Source organism: Myotis davidii, unplaced genomic scaffold (assembly GCF_000327345.1).
Source record: "Myotis davidii unplaced genomic scaffold, ASM32734v1 scaffold27, whole genome shotgun sequence".
Lineage (NCBI taxonomy): Eukaryota > Metazoa > Chordata > Mammalia > Chiroptera > Vespertilionidae > Myotis > Myotis davidii.
The window spans coordinates 2075151-2098009 of NW_006297821.1; the positions used below are offsets into that span (position 1 = coordinate 2075151).

The 22859-nt window shown below is 48.9% G+C and overlaps 2 protein-coding genes across 2 annotated transcripts in view; one reads left to right on the plus strand and one right to left on the minus strand.

The window, feature by feature from the left end:
* LOC102773475 (YEATS domain-containing protein 2) overlaps positions 1 to 14022 on the plus strand; it is a 57342-nt gene extending 43320 nt beyond the window's left edge. Inside the window, exons 16-25 of the mRNA XM_006773651.2 lie at positions 682 to 810; positions 1390 to 1488; positions 2620 to 2722; positions 3845 to 3918; positions 5236 to 5315; positions 5933 to 6134; positions 7967 to 8193; positions 9714 to 9788; positions 10735 to 10808; positions 12272 to 14022. Of these exons, the coding sequence (XP_006773714.1) occupies positions 682 to 810; positions 1390 to 1488; positions 2620 to 2722; positions 3845 to 3918; positions 5236 to 5315; positions 5933 to 6134; positions 7967 to 8193; positions 9714 to 9788; positions 10735 to 10808; positions 12272 to 12380 (1172 nt within the window). The 3' untranslated portion in view covers positions 12381 to 14022. The remainder of the gene's footprint in view (positions 1 to 681; positions 811 to 1389; positions 1489 to 2619; positions 2723 to 3844; positions 3919 to 5235; positions 5316 to 5932; positions 6135 to 7966; positions 8194 to 9713; positions 9789 to 10734; positions 10809 to 12271) is intronic.
* A 3630-nt stretch (positions 14023 to 17652) lies between these two features.
* The window catches only part of MAP6D1 (MAP6 domain containing 1), a 10375-nt gene continuing 5168 nt past the window's right edge, over positions 17653 to 22859 (minus strand). The window contains exons 2-4 of the mRNA XM_015570428.1: positions 22695 to 22782; positions 18834 to 18951; positions 17653 to 18317 (exon numbers count right to left, since the gene is read on the minus strand). Coding sequence (XP_015425914.1) covers positions 18237 to 18317; positions 18834 to 18951; positions 22695 to 22782 — 287 coding nt within the window. The 3' untranslated portion in view covers positions 17653 to 18236. The remainder of the gene's footprint in view (positions 18318 to 18833; positions 18952 to 22694; positions 22783 to 22859) is intronic.

A 22859-nucleotide genomic window follows, 5' to 3' on the forward strand; every position in this document is an offset into this window, starting at 1 on the left:
TGGAAACAACCTTTGAAGGAAAGTCGGGGAGGATGACCCTTTCTAAAATGCCAAGTTGAGAATCTCTGGTGTTTGACAAATAGAGGCTGCACAGAGATAGGCGCTTGTAAGGGACAGCGAGTAGACCGAGTGAAGTATTAACACACAGGGATGGTATGAGGGGATGCAGGTCAGTTGGGACCAGATGAAAATGGACTCTGAATGCTTTGAAACTAATTTTGGAAACATTCTCTAAGCAGTCAGGAGTCAGAGAAGATTTTTAATGGCAGAAAAATGGCAGTTATCTAAATCAAAATATAAATTTTATATCCAGATTTGTACATATTACAGCTATATACAAAATAAATTGTCATAGAAAACAAGCATGGAAAAGAACTCTCAAAATGTTCAATACTGGTTGTTTCTGTAGAAGAACTTTAGGTGACTTTTTCTTTTCTATTCTGCTTTTCCAAAAATTTCTGTATTTGTGATTGTGAGGCAAAAATAAATCATTATCATCACACCATTGTTTCATTGTGAAATCTGTCACATCCATGGCCTCATGCTGCCAGCTCTTTGTTTATTGAAAGGGTGAGTGTCCTAAGAACTTCCTCTTGTGAGAAAATATAAATGCTCACAAAGGCAGGAACTTCAAGGAAGCATCTGATCTTCAGCTTGGCCCTATCTTCCAACTTATTTTAGGATTGCTAAAGATTCACTCCAGTCAGTCCAATCCCCAGCAGGCGGTCCTGACCATCCCCAGCCAGCTCAAACCACTCAGTGTAAATACATCTGGAGGTGTGCAGACTATACTGATGCCCGTGAATAAAGGTAAGTCCTTCAGCAGGGCTGTCCTACTGTGGTTGTCTGCAGGTCTGTCGTGGGGGAAGTCCATGTTCTATCAGGTGGTGACTGCTCCCCCTTGCACAGCCTGCCTTTGGCTGTCACCTGTTCCCTGGCACCCTGAGCTCTAGAACAGCAGCGCCAACCGTTCGGACCTCGCGGGCCACCAGTGATCCGTGGACCACCGATCGGCGACCGCTATTTTAGAGCACCAACTCTAGGACTGACCATATAACCCAGGGGGCCCGTGGCTTCTAATAGCTGCCCATTTCTAAAGTTGAATAGAGGAGGAGCACTGTAAGCATTTATGAGACTTCATAAATGGATTTTTATTTTCTTAATGACAAACCCCCATTTCCACAGTTGATGGATATGACTCAGTTACCCTACTACTAATAGTAAACAGCCTGCCTTGTCAAAATCACTATTAAAAAGGACCTTCATTTCGGTTGCACTGTGATTGTCTTGTGCTATTAGTCTAAATTGGGCTCTCATCTGTTAGATCATCCTCATTATACAATAATTCCTATATTTCTTATATCCTCCCCTTCCCTTTCTTGCCTTTAGTGGTTCAGTCGTTTTCTGCCAACAAATCACCTACCATCCTGCCAGTAGCCGCCCCCACTGCAGTTGTCCCCAGCTCTGCTCCAGCAGCTGTTACAAAAGGTATGTAGTTTCTCACAGTATATCTGCCCTCAGGTTTTATGCAAGACATTAATGAGTCCCTTGGGTCTACAACCCAAATATTTTTCAGCATCTGTGGACCAGCCACCTCAAAAATGCTTACTGTTTACATGTAGACTTGACATTGAGGGAAGCATAGAGATGTAGCATCATTTCTGCCCTTCAAGAACGTGTAATCAATCATGTTGAAGAGAGCTGACTGAGAGATACTAAGTAATGAGTGATAAATGCAGGATAAATGGATTCTGGAATGTTTCAGTCTAGGACAGGGGTGGGCAACCTTTTTGTGAGTGCGTGCCAAAACCAGCAAAATCTCTGACTCAAAATTCTTCTGCGTGCCAATGATGACAGAGATTTTATATCAGGTTTATATTTCGTGCCCTTCAGAGATATGCACGAGCTACTACTTTCATCCATCAGGCTACTCCTCTTATGAGACTTAACAAAATTCATCACTGAGAACAAAGATTCATAAGCATATGTGAATGAAACCAAAACACTGGTCGGATCTAGGAAGGCAGGGAGAGTTAAGGCAGAGGCATAGAAATTGCTCTTCCCCTCTCTCGTCAATCCATGTCTATGGTCTTTAAGATAACTTGTTATGTAAAATTATTTATTTATCTAAGATGCACCTTTATCTGAAAATTAAAAAGTTGATATTAAGAAAAAAATTGTAAATGGAAGATTATAAGAGGGTTTCGCGTGCCAGCAAAAGTTACTGGCGTGCCATGTTTGGCACATGTGCCAGGGGTTGCCCACCCTTGGTCTAGGATGTCTGATCAGGGTTGGTGGGTGTGGAGGGGGATAGGACTTTGTATGGACATGGATTGTCGCCTGGATTTTAAAACAATGAAGACTTTGTAGCTGTGGAGAGTCAAGAGCATGCCGGACTAAGGGGACAGTAGAGACAGACCCACAAGACCCACGCTAACAGTCTTCCCTTGTCTGCTGACTGTGATGACAGGTGCCATCTCAGGCCCCCGCCGTGTCCCTACCACAGCTGCTGCGGCACTTCCCTCACTGGGTTTCCATGAAGGGCTTTTGTTTCTGCCTGCACGTGTCCTTCCATCATTGCTCCCTAACAGCTCTCTCTTTGTTGCTCTTCCCTTGTAGTGAAGACTGAACCAGAAACTCCTGGGCCAAGCTGCCTCACTCAGGAGGGTCAGACAGCAGTGAAAACAGAAGAGAGTTCTGAGCTGGGGAACTATGCTATTAAGTAATTATTTCTGTCCTTGCTAAGGGAGTTGTGCTCTGGATGTTTTTCTGAAACATTTAAAAAACCATGCCTGGGACAGTTGAGTGTGTGTAGAGTTGTGGGTGTGTTTTATTAAGCCCCTTGCCGGGTGGAGACCTGTCCGTGTGGTGATCAAGTATTGATGCACAGCTTCCGAGTCTCCATTTTACACATTGATGGGCCTGAGGCATCACCTTACCTGTTGTCTCCAGAGCCTCAGGTGGAATTACAGACCTCCCTCCAGCACTTGCCAGCATGTATATACTTTGCACATGATGTAATTACTCGGGTGTGTACACATTTTTTGTCCAAGTGCCCACATACCTGCCTAAATAACTGCCTTTTCATGGGCCATACACACTCATCCCATCTAAAAACACTTCATGCCCTGGCCGGTGTTGGTCAGTGGTTGGAGCATCAGCCCATGCACCAAAGAGTCGATTCTGTGTCAAGGGCACGTACCTGGGTTTGGCAGGTTTGGTCCCTGGCCCTGGTTGGGGCTTGTGGGGGAAGAGGCAACCAATCGATGTGTATCTCACATTGATGTTTCTCTTCCCTCTCTCCCCCCACCCCCAAAATCAATGAAAAAAATATCCTCAGGTGAGGATTAACACAAACCAAAAAAACTTCATACGATTTTCCAGTTTCCAAATTTGTGCCCATCTCTGACCACATATTTGGATGTATCTCAGGCTGCTGGGGACAGTAGACAATCAGCCGTTTTCACACGATAGTAGACAGTTTTTGAACTGGAATAACACTAAGGCAGGCATGTTTATTACAGGATTTTCTGCTCTAATGGCAGTCACCGTGCAAAAAGGTTCTGTGGCTGTTTACAAATATAAGTAAAAGAATGCCTACTATTTGCATAATTTGCCATTCCTGGGGTCTCATCTGTTTATTTAATCTGATGTTTTCTCTGTAAGTATAGAATGATCTCCTTTTATAAAGAAGGGTGTCTATGGAAGGAAAGACTGCCTGTATAATTAGTTTAAGTTTTAACTCCCTCAGAAAGGGGGAATAAGTATATAAATTTATGTGTATATATATGGCTAGAAACTGTAATACGCATTTACAACCTCAATTTTCTTTTCTCTTTCTCAGGATAGACCATTTAGAGACTATCCAGCAACTCTTAACGGCAGTAGTAAAGAAGATCCCATTAATCACTGCAAAAAGTAAGACACTTATACTAAGTATATGGGTGCATTTTTTAAAAGCTGTGAATACTTGGGATATTGAGTCAGCTTAATCACGTGTACTGTAATTCATACTGCAGTGGTCATCTCAGAGGTTTGGCTGCAGCTACAGCTCAGTTACGGGTTTCAGATTCACAGTATCTTGGCCAGCTAGCTAGTCTTTTACTGTCCTTAGTGTTTGACCCGCAAGAGGAATTTTTCACATTCTTTGTATATAAATCATTCATGTGTTAGGTATATCATTAAAGCTGCACTCGTTTTTAATATTTATTTATAAGGGAAGAAATTAACATTTGCCTACAGTGTGCCAGACTCTGCAGGCTCATTGCATTTACCGTCTTATTTAATCAGTCTCTTGTGGGATGTCATCTCTGTTTACAGACGAGAAAATCAAGGATGGTAAAATTAAGTAACTGCAGAAGGTCACTAGCTGTGGGTGGTGAAGTAGGCTACAGCCCCAGTTCTGTTTGACTCCAAGCTCTCTCATCCTCCCTCCTCCACTCACTGTCGCTGCGAAATGCATGATTGTCCGCCCTGTTGCTGCCATTGTTGGCCAGACTGAAGCTGGCTTCTCCGCACAGGTGTTCTGACAGTAGCAGCCCCTTCTGAGGGCAGGCTGCCTTTGATACTTGGGCAAGATCACCCTGAACATTTAGAGGGAAGGGATGGAGCACATGATCGTACTATATTCATGCAAGTATGAGAATGGTAGGCCGAGTACAGACTGCCCTGCTCATTTTACTCCCAATGGTAATAACAAAGGAAGTATCTTTTTTCCTTGGTTGAAGTTTAAGGGGTCATTTTGAGGCAGTTCAAAGAATACTTTCAATAACATGTTTCTAGCCCAGCAGAAAAAATCACTCAAAAATCTTTTTTTAAAAATTTAGGTACAAATGCCTCGGGGTATTAGAGCTGGAAGGCAGTTCAGAACTGTCTCTCCCAGCAGTCTCGTCCTCCAGATGAGAAAACTGGAGCCCAGGGAGGTGACGTCAGGTCCCCGCCCACGAAGTTAAGGGCACAGCCAGAGCCAGGTCTCGGGTCGTCTGGCTCCTAGAGGAGTTTTATTTCCACTTATTTTAAAAGCTTCAGCCAGTGGATTACCTTCCTCTACCAAAGAAGGTGCTGTTTTGAGTGCACAAGGAGATGCCTTCTCTTAAGGAGAAGCATCTGAACTTGCCCGGTAAGGAACATGCTTCAGTGAGGAAGTCTAAGGAAACTTTGGGACATGCTTCCAACAAATAAGGCTTGAATTAAATCACGGTTTTATTCAGAGTTTGCTGGATCTGTGCCTTCTAGGTGAAGATGCCAGCTGTTTTTCTGCCAAGTCTGTGCAGCAGTATTATGGCTGGAACATCGGAAAGAGGAGAGCCGCTGAGGTAACCCATGTCTACCGTGTGCATTCTGCCCGCTTCCATAAGGCTTGTCTTATGGACCAGTGATAAAATGTGAAGCATATTTTGGTGATAGAATCTTTTCCTCAGTTCCATATCTCGTTCTTCAAGACTTGTAGCTAGCCTTTGAAAGGTCCATTTTCTTTTTTTGCATTGGTAAACACTTTTACAAAATTCTTCAATGAATTTCAGTATATTAAAATTCAATCAAGTGTTTATTGAGTACCTCCAGTGTGGCAGCTACTATGCCAGACAGTGGGGTTATGAGGAAACAGGGTGTACAAAGGCATGCTTGGGAGCTATGAGAAGGTCATTGCAAAGGGTTTGGGGGAGGTTGGAGGAGAGGAAGTGGGAGATAATAGGTTGAGACCAGGTGAAACTCCTTGTAGGCCAACTTACACTGAGGAGAGCCATTTTATTTTATAAGCACTAGGTAAAAGTTCTTTCCCCCTTTTTTTAAATTGAGGGTTAACACAATCAGATTGTTTTCTTTAGAAAAAAATGATTCTAACAAGTTAGCGGGGTGATTTACAATTGGGTGATTTGTTTGAACACTACTAAGTTGAAGAATTTGGTTATGATTCCAAAAAAATTTTTTTAAGTGGCAAAGAGCAATGACAATGCGAAAGGTCTTACAAGAAATACTGGAGAAGAACTCAAGATTTCACCACCTGACGCCCCTGAAAACCAAGCACATTGCCCACTGGTGTCGCTGCCACGGCTACACCCCACCCGATCCCGAGAGCCTGAGGAGCGACGGGGACTCCATTGAGGACGTGCTGACGCAGATCGACAGCGAGCCAGGTCCGCCTCAGGGGAGCAGCCTGGGGCCTGTCCCTCGGCACACGCTCATCTCTTCCAGCCCCTGCAGTTTACTCGGGACTCCACGAGCTGCCGTGGAGAACAGGACCCTCTGCTCACTTCTGACCCTGTGACCCCGCCCTCCCCTAACACAGCCCCTGTAGAACTATTTATGCCCAAGTGCCGTGTCCCACCAGCAGTGTTGTCCCAGGTCATACAATAGGCACACTGTGTGTTCAGGCGTCTCCTCCTCAGCACCATTTCTTCTTGGAAGACTGTGCTAATACACCTCCTTTCTTCCAGGCAGAAGTGACTTCTTCCTTTGTGACCTTATAACCCTCCTAGACGGGTCCGATCTCCCTGAATCTGGGGACACTGCCTTATCTGTCACTTCATCTGCGTACTTGGCTAGGAAATGTACCACCCAGTGTTGGGAGGACGTACAGACGTAAACAACTAACAGTGTTGCAGATAAAATGAATTGTTTTATGATAAAAACATAAGCAGCTGTGTTGTTGTGGGGTGAGGGATCAGTGCCTAAAAGATATATTGGGAGAATATTTTGAGTTTCACCTTAAAGAGTAAGAAAGGTTGCCTGACTGGTGTGGCTCAGCGATTGAGTGTCAACCTATGAACCAGAAGGTCAGTTTATTCCCGGTCAGGGCACATGCCCCATCCCCAGTGGGAGGCATTCAGGAGGCAGCCAATCAGTGATTCTCTTTCATCATTGATGTTTCTATCTCTCCCTCTCTGAAATCAATAAATATATGTATATATATATATATATTTTTTTTTTTTAAGAATAGGAAGGGTTGTTTTCTCATCCAAACCCCATTTCTGTAGAAAAACAAGTTCTGTCTCCCCGTCTGAGGAAACCTGGAGCACAGGGAGGGTGGGGAGGGTCCTTTAAGACTTAGTGCAAGTCTTATTTCCCCCACGGAGCTTTCCCAAGACCCCAATGCAGGACGACCTCTCCCTGCCCTGATCTCCAGCAGCACTTAATACAGAGCCTGGGGGTTTGTCATATTTATGCAGCTAAGCTCTGGAGAGCAGAGACCACGTTGGTTACTTCTGTGCTTCACTGGTAGTAAATGTAAGGCATGATGCTCCACACATAATGGGATCCCCGTTAATATGACCGATTAATTGTGGGCGCCCAGTCAGTAAAGCAGAAGTAGCCAGGAGCAAAGTGCTCCTCCTCCATTCCGTGGCTGGTCTGACTCGCTCGTCCAGAGAGTGAGGGGGTGCGCTTGACCAGCGGTCGCCAACCTTTCGACCTCACAGACCACCAGAGGTCCACGGACCACCGGTTGGCAACCGCTGCACTGGAACATGCCTAGAGCCCCTGCCGGCTTGAAGTGCTAATGCTCTTTGTTAGGTTTTGTGTAAATCAGCTTATGAAAGACTGGGTGTGAGCTGTACCCAAAATGATAGCGGTGCTTCTCTCTGAGCAGTGAGAACATGGGTGATTTTCATTTTCTTCACTGCACATTTCTAAATTTTCCACATTTAAAAATATGAAAAAAATTAGTCATTAGTATTTGAGGGATGGGGAGATGGTCTAGTTTTGGGTGGTATGAGTCAGAATTACATACTGGCTGTGTCGTTTCAGGTGGCAGTGATATCGGCATACACCTAGCAGGGTGCCTTCTGCTTGTCTACCTCATGAGTTACTAGTTCTCATCATTACAGAGCCATCGCATTTTAGGGCCAGACGCTCAGTTCCCTTGATACTTACTCCTCTTCTCTGGGTCTCAGGCCCTTGGTCTTACCCAAGTGGCAAGTCCTTTTCTTTGGTCACCACAGCTGTTCTGAGACTATCTCCTCTCCTTTAGAGTGCCCGTCGTCATTCTCCTCTGCCGACAACCTGTGCCGGAAGCTGGAGGACCTCCAGCAGTTTCAGAAGAGAGAGCCGGAGAACGAGGAGGAGGTGGATGTCCTCAGCCTCTCAGAGCCGTTGCAGATAAACGTCAAAAAAGAACAGGAGGAGAAGCAGGAAGAAGTGAAATTCTACCTGCCACCAACACCAGGGGCTGAGTTTGTTGGCGACATCACACAGAAGGTAGGGGCTGCGGCTTGTGACGCTAGATCACAAACCAGATGCGAGATGCTTGGACATTCACCTGATAAACTCGGGCTGTGTTTCCCTTGGGCAACACAGAAGTTAATTACACGTGAAAAGGGTGCTTGCTGAGCGTGGAATTAAAGCAAAGGCAGTAGATGTTGTTATTTTCCATCTCCTTTTTTCTCATTTGCCTCAGTAGAAACACCTTTCTGTCGTGAGGGAGGCATATCATAATCTTTCCAAGTCAGACTTCAGAGGGTGAGCTTCCCCTTGCATTTCCATAGCCCCCGGTGCCCTGTCTGCGGTGCAGATGCACCTGATGACAAGGAGAGCAGTTGTCCCCTTTGAGAGCGCTCAGCAGCTGTCCAGCATCTGCACCTGCCGTTACTCAGGACCCACAGTGAAAGGCAGTGTGTTGTCACTTGCAGGAGGAAGTGAAAAACGCAGCCAGGTGCGGGAAGAGCTCAGGAGATTTATCTCAGTGCAGTGGCAGATGCAATGGCGTGAGCACACTCCACCTATACAAGCTTCCTCGGCACACCGGGAAGTGGCAGTGCCCGCCTGAGCAAACCTCCTAGCGCCCCTACATAGTACCCTGCTCTTTCCTACTATTGGCTGCCCTAAGGATTGTGTAAACTAAAAAGTTATATATGTTGCTGCACTTACACAATAAACTTAGATCTGCGTCACGGAACCTGGTCTCCGGAGTCGGGCATGCTTTGTTAGGGCTCCGTCGGCCTCACCCCCGTGGAACCCCCTGCTTCAGCCAGGCACTATTTCCAAGTATATCTACACCACCTTTTGCAAACAGCGCCTTAGTCTGAGTCCAGACTTCCCAGTGTTTTGATCCCACTATCGGGATTCATGGCAAATCCTGATCACGGTCTCCCATGAAGAGGTTGTGGGGGTAAATGTGGGGTTATAATAGCATTTTTTTTAAAAATATATTTTATTGATTTTTTTTTTTTTATATGGGAGAGAGAAAGAGAGAGAGAGAGAGTCAGAAACATCGATGAGAGAGAAACATCGATCAGCTGCCTCCTGCACATCTCTTTAAAATTCAGAGTGTTTGTTTTTTTTTTTTCAGCTTTTATACAACATGGATAAAAAAACAGTTTCATTCAACAGTGTTTTTTTTTTTTTTTTAATATATTTTATTGAGTTTTTACAGAGAGGAAAGGAGAGGGAGAGAGAGTAGAGAGTTAGAAACATCGATGAGAGAGAAACATCGATCAGCTGCCTCCTGCACAACTCCCACTGGGGATGTGCCCGCAACCCAGGTACATGCCCCCAACCGGAATCGAACCCGGGACCTTTCAGTCCGCAGGCCGACGCTCTATCCACTGAGCCAAACTGGTTTCGGCTTATAATAGCATTTTTAACCATCACTCAGAATCATGAGAAATAGGATATCTTTTCCAGCTGGACATCTCCTTGGGTATCAGAGAAATGTGCTCTGTTTAAAGAGGCTGTTCTCATGTGCAGATAGGAGCTAATGCTTCCTTTGGCTCTTCCAGATTGGGATCACCCTGCAGCCCGTGGCGCTTCACAGGAACGTGTATGCGTCGGTGGTGGAGGACATGATTCTAAAGGTGGGTGCCTGCTGGCAGCAGAGGGCAGCCAGGTGGGGCAGGCTGGACGGGTGGCAAGCTGTTGAGGGTAAGGGACAAGGACAAACAGAACAGAGATGGCCAGGTTTTCTTTTGTGTTTTGTTGTTAATCCTCACCCGAGGATATTTTTCCATTGGTTTTTAGAGAGAGTGGAAGGGATGAGGAGAGATGGAAAAAGAAACATTAATGTGAGACACACATCGATTGGTTGCCTCCCATATGCACCCTGGCCTGGGGCTGGGGATCGAGCCTGCCACTGAGGTACGAGGTACATGCCGGTGACTGGAATCAAACCTGGGACCCTTCGATCTATAGGCCAACTGAGCCACACCGGCGAGGCCCACAAGTTTTAAGATTTCTCACTGTATTCAGGCTTAAAGTTTTCTCTTTTTTGCCTTCGGACTTTGAAGTGAAGTATGGTTCTTCTAAGTGTAAACGCTTCTCCAATAAGAGTTGCTTTCCTGACGTCACTGTGATATTTTTAGTGTTACTTCAAGTGCTTTTTAAGGAGTTGGAGGTGAGAGTCGGTGCTCTCTCTGCTTCAGGAGGTGACAAAGGCAGTGCCTTGGGTTTCCTGCACAGATGACAACACAGCAGACAAGTAGCCCCACTCTCCAGCCCAGCCCGAGTTCAGCTGTTCCTTTCCTGGTGTCCTTCCCGCAGCAAAGGGTGCCAAGTAACCCTCCCCTTGTTTCCTTTAAAACAACTTCTGGTTGAGAATCACCCCATTCCACTTGGCGTCGTGGCTTCTGTCACTGTGGCCTACTCTGTGTGGTCTGTTATTTCCACTTTTACTTTTGCCTTGAGGACTTCTGACCCTTAGGCACAGTTGTTTCCAAGGCGTAGGGTACGGGCTGGGGTCAGATCTAGCCCTTCTTGCCTGAGAGCAGGTGGCCGATGCAAGAGTAACAGCATGTTCTGTTGCAGGCTACAGAGCAGCTGGTGAGTGACATCCTGAGGCAGGCGCTGGCGGTCGGATACCAGGCAGCATCCCACCACAGGTACCGTTCTCCCCGCAGCCTGTGGTGTCAGGCCTGCAGATACTTCCTGACGGTTCAGTTGCTCAGTAAGATGTTTTCTACTTAAGTCAGTCCAGGAGGAGATGGAGGTGTCCGTGCCTGGAACATTCTCAGAGGCAGATAGACTCCAGGTTCTAGTTGGTTATTTTGAGAAAACCTGTTGTTGGAAGCTCAGATTTGCCCAGAGTCTGCATCTGCCCAGGCACGGCTCTGTGGATACCGTTCAGGACTCTGCTATGCTCCAGGGTTGGACAATTACCAGCTCTTTGCAATTAAAGATAGTAACAGTGTCCATTATATGTCAGACGTTGGGGCCAGGCATCCATATATTACCTGATTTTTTTTTCATTGCAAAGCCCATAGTCCCCTTTTGGAAATTGGGAAACCTGGCTTTGTAAGGTGATCTTCCCTGGCTTTACCAACACATCCATGATAAACCTAGAGGCAGACCCAGAGCTCCCTGGCTGCGAAGCCCACTCACAGGCTCCCCGCTAGCTTGCTGCCGCTCTCATTATCATTGATTGGGACACTGAGTTTTGTTCTTTTCCTGGGCCCTTGTTCCACATCCTGGCATTCCTTTCAGAGGAAACAAGTATTTTATCTCATTGTGATAAAGTTGTAAGAGTGACTGCGGACAGACGTAAAGAGGCCTGTCAGAGGCCGAGGTCAGACTTCACGGGAGTGTGGCATCGGGCACAGAGGCGTTCTGGTGGTCCGCTTCTGTCCACTTGGAGTCCAGGAGCGGGCTGAGTGCCTTCTGGGCCCCTGCCCGCCCCCTGGCCTGATTGTGGAGATGGGGGGACTGGTGCTTTTGATGAGAACATTTGACATCACACGTGGCCCAGCAGGACTCCAGCTACCATCTTCCCAGGAGACAGGCACTGAGGCCCAGAGCCCTGGGTACTTTGACTCAGCTCTCAGTCCTCAGCATCTATTTCTTAATCATTCAACCAGCTTTTTGAAGTCCATCTCATACCTGTGGCTGGGAAGTCAGATTTGAGCCCTAAATAGGGCTGAATAAAGTGGGTAGGCCAAGTCTTCACCAAAGTTTTAAAAAATTAATAGGAAAGAAGAGAGAGAATGCCCCCGGCCACTCCCCAAGTGGCCCTAAGCCCGTGGTTGGCAAACTGGCTCGCGAGCCACATGCGGCTCTTTGGCCCCTTGAGTGTGGCTCTACCTAAGCCTTAGTAGAACCCTAATTAAGTTAATAACAATGTACCTACCTATATAGTTTAAGTTTAAACAATTTGGCTCTCAAAAGAAATTTCAGTCGTTGTACTGTTGGTATTCGGCTCTGTTGACTAATGAGTTTGCCGACCACTGGCCTAAGCCTGCCTTGTCACTTACCATTACCCCCACCAGGGCCTGTGCAGGAGATGGCCCTTTAGATAAACTAATAGATACTTGAGAGAATTGCACCTAACCGCCTTTGTTTTTTGGACCAGGATTCCCAAAGAAATTACCGTGACTAACATTCACCAGGCCATTTGCAACATTCCTTTTCTGGACTTCCTCACAAACAAACACATGGGGATACTGAATGAAGATCAGTGAGTGGAATGAAGACACCCCTGAACAAGCAGGATCTGTAGCTGCAGCCGAAGCTCTGCACTGTGATGACTCTTCTGTCGGGGGAAGGAGGTGTCCGTGCCTCAGAAGATCATGGTTAACGCACCGTTCCCTCCACCTCATTCAGTGAATCACCAGAGTGTGCAGTCCCAGGTCAGATCCAAAAGGTCACAGGTTTCCTGGTTCTGGGGTGAAGCTGTGGGTGCATGCTGTCAGCTTGCATCTGTCCACTCTCTGTAAAGCTCACTAGAGGGTCCAGAGCTGGGCCAGGCCTGTGTATCAGGTCCTTCTCCCCTTGGGGCATCCTCAAGGGGGAACCTTGGGCCTGACTCTCCCTCTAGGAGGAGAACATGAGTCTGGCAGGCTAGAGATTTCACCCATTCTGTGGGTGGGTTATAGGCAGCCCAATGGTTAACCTGGCAACACCTGAAGGACTAGGCTCAGCACTCAGCGAGTGGCCACAGTGTGGAGAATTGGCACTCGGCCCACGTGCATCGGTGACAGGATGCGGTAATGCTGTGTGTAAAACAAAGACCCGAAGGTTGCAGCCTGAGCAGAAGTCTTACTTTATGGAGCACGGGAGCATCACTACAGCCAGTCTGAGAGAGGAGGGATGGCCAAGTCACAGGCAAGGAACAGATACATTCCAGCATTGGTCTGGGAAGGTTCGAGTATAACCAGGAGCTCTTAATATGTTCATAATAGACAATGCCCACAAACGCCGGCTCCTGGCAGTCTCGCACAGCTTCGTGTGTGTGCCAGGCAGCAAGCTGGTGCCACAGATGTCGGGTCACCCAGGCTGCACCAGGCTGCACGGCCAGCGGGAGCAGCTCCTGCGACAGCCCCGCCAGGACTGTCTGTCCTGTCGGTGGATCCCATGTCCCCTTCTCAGTCAGGTTTTTTTGCAAGAAGGAAAGCTTCAGAGAAACACTTGTGAGTGCCTTAAAGGTGGAGAAATGACTGCAGAAGCCGAAAGACAGGGGAACCTGCTCAGCAATGAGAATAGATGGCCCATGAGCAGGTGGGAGGGAGAAGTGAGGAGGAAGGTGGCCCTGTACCTGGATGACGTCCAGTTCCACTGAAGGTCCGCTACCCAGGCCTCCTAACTGTCTGTGGAAGTAATGAGTTTATTCCCAGTCAGGAAGCTGCCGAAGACTATTTGAAACCTGTGAGTCAGAGTCAAAGGAACTTACCTCGGCAACATAACTCGTGTTGTCGTGAGTCCTGCAGACATTTGTCAGGAAAAGAAGGTGGGGAGGTGACACCATGAGAAACCCACCCACTTTTATTCATCTGAGGATTGCAAATGCAGGGGGAGGTCTGTTCAGTAAGGCAAGGGTGCCCCTGGCTTAGTGGTAAATCAGGTAGTAAAGGCTCAGCTAGTCACACACGGATGGGGTGTGGGCAAGTGCGTGGGTTCATTCAGCAGTGGAATGCGACAGCCACAGGACAGAGTTTCATCCCAGTGAGAACAGACGGACTACAGGGATGAAAGCCTAAAGAAATTACCTTTTTGAAAAAGAAATATTAAATGATTTAACAGCCCCCATATGTCTGTATTTGTATCATAATGTGTAATATAATTGTGTAACAGAAATACCTACAATAAATCTTTTAGTATTTGTGATGGGTTTTCTGAATTTGAATCACTACACTTTGGTCGAGTTCTTAAATTGCGCTAGAAAGAGCCAGGGTGGGGCAAAGATATAGGCATTTGTGTTAAATTCTCCCTCTTCTTTCCAAAAAAGAACATGAGGCTATCTGTGCGAGGAATAGGATAACAGCTACATGTCTGAAAAAATTTTGGAAGATCCATGTTGACACTGGACATACTGATTTCTGACAGCTTGAGGCAAAGGAAAGCTGCTGAGCTGAGCTCAGAGCCTCCTCACAGCCACGTGGAGCGGGACCAGCTCTGCCTGACGCACGGGCGTGGCTGGCAGGAGAGAACTGTCGGTACTGAGGTCTTGAAGAAGTTACTCCCGGGACAGTCCTGCATGGCCATCTGCTATCATGGTGGCTAAAGACTACAGAAATGCAGACACATTTCAGAATGACCGCTCTGTGTCCACCCTTCCTTCACAGGGAGGGGCTTTGTGACATCCAAGTGCAGAGCTTTCTTGGGACCAGACCTCACTGGTGCCGACCTTCAGGGAGCTGAGTGCCTGGAGGAAGGAGAACGGGGCACTGCTGGGCTCCCTGCGTGTTCTCTCAGCCGGAGACCCGACAGGCCGCACCGTGCTCAGGACCCTCTTGCTGGTGGAGGACGGCGTGGGCGGGCTGCAGGGCCCAGGCTTCCTCAGAGGCTGCTCTCGTAGTTTAGCCTAAAGTCCTGGCGTTACTAAATTCACAGGTGCGGAAGGATTAGTATTTGAGGCGGGTTTCTGAGTTCGAAGCACCACGGAGCAGGACTTGCTCTGAATGACCAGCTGAAAGGACCGCGGGGCTTCCCTCCATGGGGTCTCTGGGCTGCCTCCAGCTGGTGGAGGCGCTGCAGCAGGGCCAACCTTGCTTATGGAATCAGGAATATTGAACTCTTCCTTTTGGCTGACGTTAGCTAACAGATTGAACTGTTAGCTTTATTTTTAAAAACTGTTAGTTTTATTTTTAAAAACTTTTCTCTTTACAGAATTAATACAAAAGTGCTTATTATATAGAAACTTTAGTAAATATGAGTAAAAAATTTAATTACCCGTAAATCCACATCTTAAGGATATCTACCATTAGTATTCCAATGCATTTGTCACTGTATATTATATATGTGATTTGGGACCACATGGTTGAAACTGTTGTCTCAATTGCCTTTTTTTTTTTTTTAACTTTTTTTTAAAGTATATTTTTATTGATTTCAGGGGGGGAGAGAAACATTAATGATGAGAATCGTTGATCACCTGCCTCTTGCATGCCCCCTAATGCTTTCTGAGCCTGCAACCTGGGCATGTGCCCTGACTGGGAATTGAACCCTAACTTGGAGACACTCAACCACTGAGGCACACCAGCTGGGTCCGTGGCTTCTTAAGTCCACTCCAGTAAGACAATGTTAGGCCTTACTAAGACCTAGAGCCAGCGAGAGGAAGTTTCTTCGAACCCAGGTGTCCTTTTAATTAATGAAGTCTGGTTAGGAAGGTTGTCAGGTTGGGGCGTTTGAAAAGCCCTGTTCTAGTGCCATTCAAAAAGGTCTTTGGGCATGCAAGTATGCCAGCAAGAGACAGGCTCGGGGAGGGAAGGCATCGCCAGGTGTGCCGTGTGAAGGGCAGGTCTGAGTGGGAGGGACTGTGTCAGCATCGGGGGAGATGGAGCAAAGCTGCACATGAGAATAGAGCTGGCTCCCTGAGAAAGGGGTAGGCAAGAATTATTACAAAGCTGTACTCTGCTTACTGTCCTAAGCACCCTGCACATACACCCAGACTCCTAGCCAGGTCAGGGGGTTCGCCTCATTTTGCAGATGAGGAAACGGAAGCTTAAACTGCTCAGAGCTAGCGAATGGAGAAGTCGAGATCTGAGCCCAAAACTAGTTTCAAAGACAGTTGTTTACCTAGGCTCCTGGGAGGGGGGTACGTGGGGGAGCTAGGTGGCGGGAGGTTGGTGGGTTTTGTGAGGCCACATGCAACACCGGTGTGGACTGCCGCCCAGCGAGGGTTCTCGGACTCAGTGAGCCTCCAGGGCATCGGCTGCAGCCGGGAGACATTCAAGTGCTTGTTATCAAGAGGAGGATGAAGGAAATTGTAGGAGAAGGTGCTCGTTTATAATTAAAGAAATAAAAAATTGAAATAGTATATTTTTGCGTTTTAGTAAAATCTGAAACTCTCTCATTAATCTGTTCATTTCCCACAGAATGCCCTGCAGCAGTCTCTTTTAGCAACATCTAGTGTGCAAACCAATGAAGTCTGAAATAATAGAACCCTTTGTGTCAGCATATGGTTTTGGTTTTGCCTTTAAAATGATTCTCGGAGCATTTCCTTTGCTGAAATGAGGGGAAGGGCTGTCCTACCAGAGGTAGCACCTCTGAGGGGTCACTCCCTTTGCAGCCTGAGCTAAAACACAGCCCCACCTCCATGCCGAAGGGCTTCTAAGACCCAAATGTCACGTCTTGTGGCTGAAATAAGTGCTCCAGACTAGAGTCCCCCTCGGGCTGGAGAGAGAAAAGTCCAAAGGGAATCCTTGTGCCTCCGTACCAAATTGTCTAGGCTGTGCCTCCAGTCTTAAAGATGGGACATAGACGCCCTCAAGGGTTTGAAGGGCTGCTGTGCAAAGAGGGGACCAGGCTTGTTCCCCACAGATGCACTGGCTGGAATTTTAAAGGAACGAGTTTTCCAAAGACAAAATGAGCTGCCTCCTCAACAGGCAGTGAATTCCCTGTCACTGTGGCAGGGCAGGCTTGAGAATAAAGGCTGGTGTAGATGACGTTTAGGACTTTCAGAGAATGAAGCTAATACTGCAGTCTTCTTTTAAAAAAAGGAAAAAAAGCTCCCGGCCAGTGTGGTTCAGTGATTGAGCATCTACCTAAGAACCAGGAGGTCACAGTTCAATTCCCAGTCAGGGCACATGCCCAGTAGGGGGCATGCAGGAGGCAGCCGATCAATGATGCTCATCATTAATGTAACTCCCTCCCTCTCTCTGAAATCAATACAAATATATATCTTTAAAATAACATTAAATTAGAATTTTTTTAAAAAGCTCCCAACCATGGCTCACTTGGTTAGAGCATCATCCCAATATACCAAGGCTGAAGGTTCGATCCCTAGTCAGGGCAGATACAAGAAATAGCCAGTGAACGCATGAATGGGGTAGAACAGCAAAGCGCTATTTCTCCCTTCCTCTCTCGAAAATCCGTAAATAAAATTTGAAAATTACAAAAGAAAGAAGAGCTCTTAATTCTTAGCCAGCGTGGATGGTAGTTCCCTTCTAGTTATCAGTACATTAAGGGAGAAGCTGGAATTAGTAAGAAAATGTGGGCTCAGACACCTTCCACAAGGTAAATGGCATTCATTCATTCAAAACTTCAAGCACGCATTCGGAGAAATTCTTTGTTAAAAACATAAGGGTCACCCAAGCGGGTTTGGCTCAATGGATAGAGCATTGGCCTGCGGACTAAATTGAACCTGCAGAGTCCCAGGTTCAATTCCAGTCAAGGGCACATGCCTGGGTTGTGGGCTCAGTCCTCAGTAGGGGGTGTGCAGGAGGAAGCCAATCAATGTTCTCTCTCATCATTGATGTTTCTATCTCTCTTTCTCCCTCTCTCTTCCTGTCTGAAATCAACAACAACAAGGGTCATCTTGGCCATAAAGAAACTATGTCTTTAAAATTGAAACCCTGTGATTGATCTTCTGTGTGTTTTTTTGGCAACTTCTTGCTGGTAATTATGGATCACATGCAGGTGATAACCTAAGGTTTCTTCTACAGCTTGAACATGTGGGACCTTTTGTAGGAACAGCCAAGAACGTTACCTTGGTTACCGCAGGCTGTAGGTTACCATGCAGCCAGGAAAACAGCGGGCATGACTGGCTCTTTCAGGGACCTGCTGTCCACATGCCTCAGCGCCCCTGGGCCAGTTCAGTTCACAACAGAATTCATCCTTGAGTTCTTCCGGTTTAAAAATAAGGGCGGCCCAAATGGGCAATTAAAAGATCGGGAGCCTTCGCACGCTTCCCGAGGATGGCCGAGGTCCAGAGTTGGGCTGAGTGGCGCCATGTCCTTCTGTGCCAGGCCTGCAGCCCGGTGGCAGCTGGGGTAGTGCACACCCAGGGTGAGAAGGCAGGAGCAGTCCTCCTCTGTCAGCAGAGGGCTGTCGGTCCCAGATCTCACCCGTTTCCAGCCCGCTGGCTCTCTGCTCAGTGGGAGTCACACGTTGAGGATCCGGGGAGCCGGAGCCTGGAAGATGGCTGAGGCGTTAGGAGTGAACGTCTTCCTCACCTCAGGGACCTGAAACACGAGAGGTGGCACAGATCAGTGGGCCTCTCCCTCCACTTCCCCTCCCCCGGCTCCGGAAACAGTTGCTCCTCTGGGCCCCCCTTTGTCCTCTGTGAGTTGAAGCTACTAACCTGAAGGGCCATCGGGGGAACCTCCACAGTGGGCAGGGTCACTGCACAGTAGGTCAGATAGGGCACATGACCCATCCTGCTCCCTGAAGCCGCCTCCGGGTGCAATCGGGAGCTGAACAGTCCCCACCTCCCATCTCCACGCGAATGCCTGTCACTACTGCTTGGCGGTCAAAGGTAAGACTGGGGCTTCGGCGGGAAAGACACCTGCTCACCAGAGAAGCCAGCACTGGGACACCACCTGGCCAATGCAAAAGACCTTGGGTTTCTGTTTAGACACTGCTGCCCCAGCCATAAGGCCATTTACACCCTGCAATCCGACCCCTAGTCCCTAATCTGCGGGGGATGGGGAAGGAGAAAGGCCTGTCCCACAGGCCCTGCAGCACCAGCTCAGCCTGACCTGGAAGCCGGCCCCAGGGCCACCGGCCCATCCCGAGCTGTGGGCTGTGATCACCGTGGTCGGTTTCGCCTTTGTGGATCTTGCCGGCTTGACTCCAGTCCAGGCCTGGAATTCCTGCCTGGGACAGAGACCAGAGTCACAACCTCACAGTCAGCCGCCTCCCCCTGCTCCTGCAGGGCCACTGCCCGGCCACGCCCACTGCTGAGATGCTGCTTCGGCTCAGGCTCCTCCGGCTCCGGGGCTCCTCCCTCACAAAAACTAGTTGTAGTTGCAAAGGACGTGTGCTGCCCGGGCACAGCCGCTTCCTGGAGGAAGCGTATCTAGCTGTGCCCTTCACTTCTGAGTCTCCACCTGCACCGTGAAGTTGCTCACCTGACCCCCCAAGGAAGTAGCAGCAGATGAGCAGCTGGCTTGGCTGCGCAGAGAGTTAGGAAAGAACTGTTGGCACTTGCGTCTTATTCGTCCCAAACTGCAAACACCTGGTGTGTGCTGGGCCTAGGAGACAGCCAAGCCCAGCCCTTCCCTCCAGTGCTCCCTGCATTGTCTCTGGGACGCCTCAGGGGCCCCGAGCCAGAGAAGGTGCCCACGTGCAGCACAGGTCACTGAGGACCCCGTGCCCAGCACAGCAAAGTCCTCCGCCCCTGGTTGCGAGTGAGAAGGAAAATAAGGCTCAATGTTGCTTCTAGTTTTTAACCATTTGTCTTAACTCGTGCAAAAGAAAATAATCATAGTGACCATCACAAACCCTACAAGGTGGCCTGGCTCTTGTGCACGGCTCTGCACACAAGCATGGGTGCGGGGAGGGGAGGTGGCAGGCAGCCGGGAAAGCCAGCTCCCTGGAGGGAGGTGGCAAGTGACGGGCTGCCACCGCCTCCCTCCATGTCCTTGGAGTAGCGTTCTTTAGATGAAGACATAATTCCTCTGAGCAGAAAAGGCCTATTTTAATTACATCCACACCACTAGCCGGTGAGCTCAGGAAGGCAGAGCCCTGCCGTGTCCACAGGAGCACCTGGCCTGCGGAGGCTGTATTTGGTGGAAGGGGTCCAGCTGGCTGGGCAGCACCACGTGTGGGCTGGATCCACTCCCGTCTCATCCCACCCACAGCCCTGGCCTGGTTTCAGGCCCTGCAGTCAACAAAGCTGCCTCTTGTTGGCAGCGGTGCAGCTGGGCCGCATGTGCAGGGAGCAGCCGGGTCTGTCAGGGGTCAGCACTCGGATGCCAGGAGGCGAGCGGGCCAGGGCCCTATCGGGTCAGTTTTGCCTTTGAAGCTGCAGGGTTCCCGAGACCGGCTGCCTGAGCCATCTGCTGCTCTGTTTCTCCTGGGGGGCAGGTCCTCCCCTGGGCAAGCCCGTCTGTCCCCAAACTGAGATGGGCCTGGGGTAGTGATGGCGAACCTTTTGAGCTCGGCGTGTCAGCATTTTGAAAAACCCTAACTTAACTCTGGTGCCGTGTCACCTATAGAAATTTTTTGATATTTGCAACCATAGTAAAACAAAGACATATTTTTGATATTTATTTTATATATTTAAATGCCATTTAACAAAGAAAAATCAACCAAAAAAATGAGTTCGCGTGTCACCTCTGACACGCAGGTCATAGGTTCGCCATCACTGCCCTAGGGAATAGCCTGTGGGGTACACATTTGGTCTCTGAGGAGAGACACACGGTGCCACTGCCTGCTCCTTGGGCCTGTGCCAGCTGCTCGACAAGACGGAGCTGATTGCAGAGGTTCCTGTGAGGCCTTGGGGAGAGAACCGGAGGAAGTCCTGAGCCTGGTGCCCAGGACGTGCTACGCAGAGTGGCAGCTAGTGCCTGACGTGTCACTGGAGCGGGGAGGACCCAGCGGGACGTTCAGACCTGCCATCTGCTCACCATGGAGGAGGGACCGCTTCTAAAGCCCAGCCTCCAAACATCCAGCGAGGAGGAGCCAGTACCACACGAGGCAGCTGCTCTCTGCCCGTCAGTTCTGACTTGGAAAGTGCTCCTTGCCCTGAGCCGAGCTGCTCCCTGCCATCACCCCATCCTGCTGCTGGCCCCCAGAACATCAGCCGCGTGAAGGCGCTGCACACCCGCCGCTTGAAGGCGCTGCACACCCAGGACCGCTGCCCTCCCAGACCTCCTCCTGGCTCAGGCCCCAGAGTGCAGTCAGGATCCACCACCTCCTTCCCTGCCCGGACTCCCACACGCGGAGAACAGGAGTCCATGAACACAGACCACCCGCTAACAATCACTCCCCATCGAGCTCTTAAAAACTGCAGGCCCGTGAAGGCGGTGGAAGGTTCTACATGTCTTGATAATGGTGGTGGTGCCCAGGCTTCTACCAGTCATCCATTTACAGTGGATGTATTTCACTGTATGGAAATTATACCTCAGTTGATTCGAGCCCCAGCCGGTTTGGCTCAGTAGACAGAGCATTGGCCTGCGGACGGGCCAAAAGGTCCCGGGGTTTGATTCCAGTCAAGGGCAGTACCTCCGTTGCTGGCTCCTCCCCGGCCTAGGCCCTGGTCAGGGCTCATGCAGGAGGCAACCAATTAATAGGTTCCTCTCACATCGCTATTTCTTTCCCTCTCTCTTCCACTCTCTTTAAAAATAATAAATGAAAAAATATCCTCGGGTGAGGATTAAAGAAAAAAAAAATACAGTTGATTCGAAAATAAAACTGACGTGGAAAGTTTATACCTCTTTGCTCCTTTAATACCACAAGTAGGAATTTATACTAAAGAAATTATTATAGGAACAAAGATTTAGCTATAAGGACGCTTATAATAGAAGTGTTTTTTCCCCTCTAACATTTTTAAAAAATATATTTTATTGATTTTAGAGAGGAAGGGAGAGGGACAGAAACATCAATGATGAGAGAGAATCATTGATCAGCTGCCTCCTGCATGTCCCCCACTGGGGATCAAGCCCACAACCCAGGCATGTGCCCTTGGCGGGAATGGAACCTGGGACCCTTCAGTCTGCAGGCTGACGCTCTATCCACTGAGCCAAACCAGCCAGGGCTTCCCTCTAAACTTTTATTTATTTATTTTTGGTTACTCCTCACCCGAGGATATGTTTTCCATTGATTTTTTTACAGAGCGTGGGAGGGAGAGAGGAAGGTGGTGAGCGTCAGAAACATCCCTGTGAGAGACACATGGATTGGTTGCATCCCCCACCGCCCGACTGAGGTCAAGGATCAAATCTGCAACCGAGGTATGTGCCCTAGACCTGGAATCAAACCCTCGGTCTTTGGGTGCGCGGCCGGCCGACCGGCCAAGGCAAAATATTGTTTGCTTTAAAAAGGTAACACCTGGGCGCTTTTTCTTTTTAAAGCAACAGTGTGAGACAGAGTATCGTGCAAAGTCTGTCCTTCCTCGCTAGCATGATCCACCCTCCCTCTCCTCCCCCGCACCCCCGCACAGGTTACCACCCATCAGCGATCTCCTTGCTTGTGTGTGTACATCATCACCCCTTTTGAAAACGGAGTAGCAGGCATGCTGTTTGCATCTTGCTGGTTTGACCTGGGCCTATTGAGGAGCTTCTGTTATCAGTACCTTCTCGGCTCCCAGTGGCCCATCCTTTGGCGGAGCTGCAACTATCCAGCCCCTCCGCGGGACAGCGGGTTGTTTCCACCTTCGGCTGTACAATGTTGCAACGGACCTTATATTCCTTAGCTCCCCTCCCCCCCTCCCCCTCCAGGGCAATTCCTGGGAGCGAAGTAACTGCTCAAAGGGGCAGTGTTTTTAACAGCCCAGCTGCTTGGGCCTCACCCCCAACCCCCCGGAGCGCAGGGGCCAGAGGGAGCTGAGGCAGTCCGCCTGCGCGCACCCCTCCTGAGGCCGGGCCCACCTGGTGGGAGTTAAAGGGAAGCAGATTTACCTCCAAGGCAGGCTTTCTGACGGCGCAGCCCGAGATGGGTGCGGGGCTGGAGGCGAGGTAGTGAGCTCTCCGTCGGCGGAGGTATTCGCTCATTCACTCTGAGGCGGGTCGGGGAGCAGCGAAGAGACCCCTGCCGCGCCGGGGGGGCCAAAGGGAATGATCTTC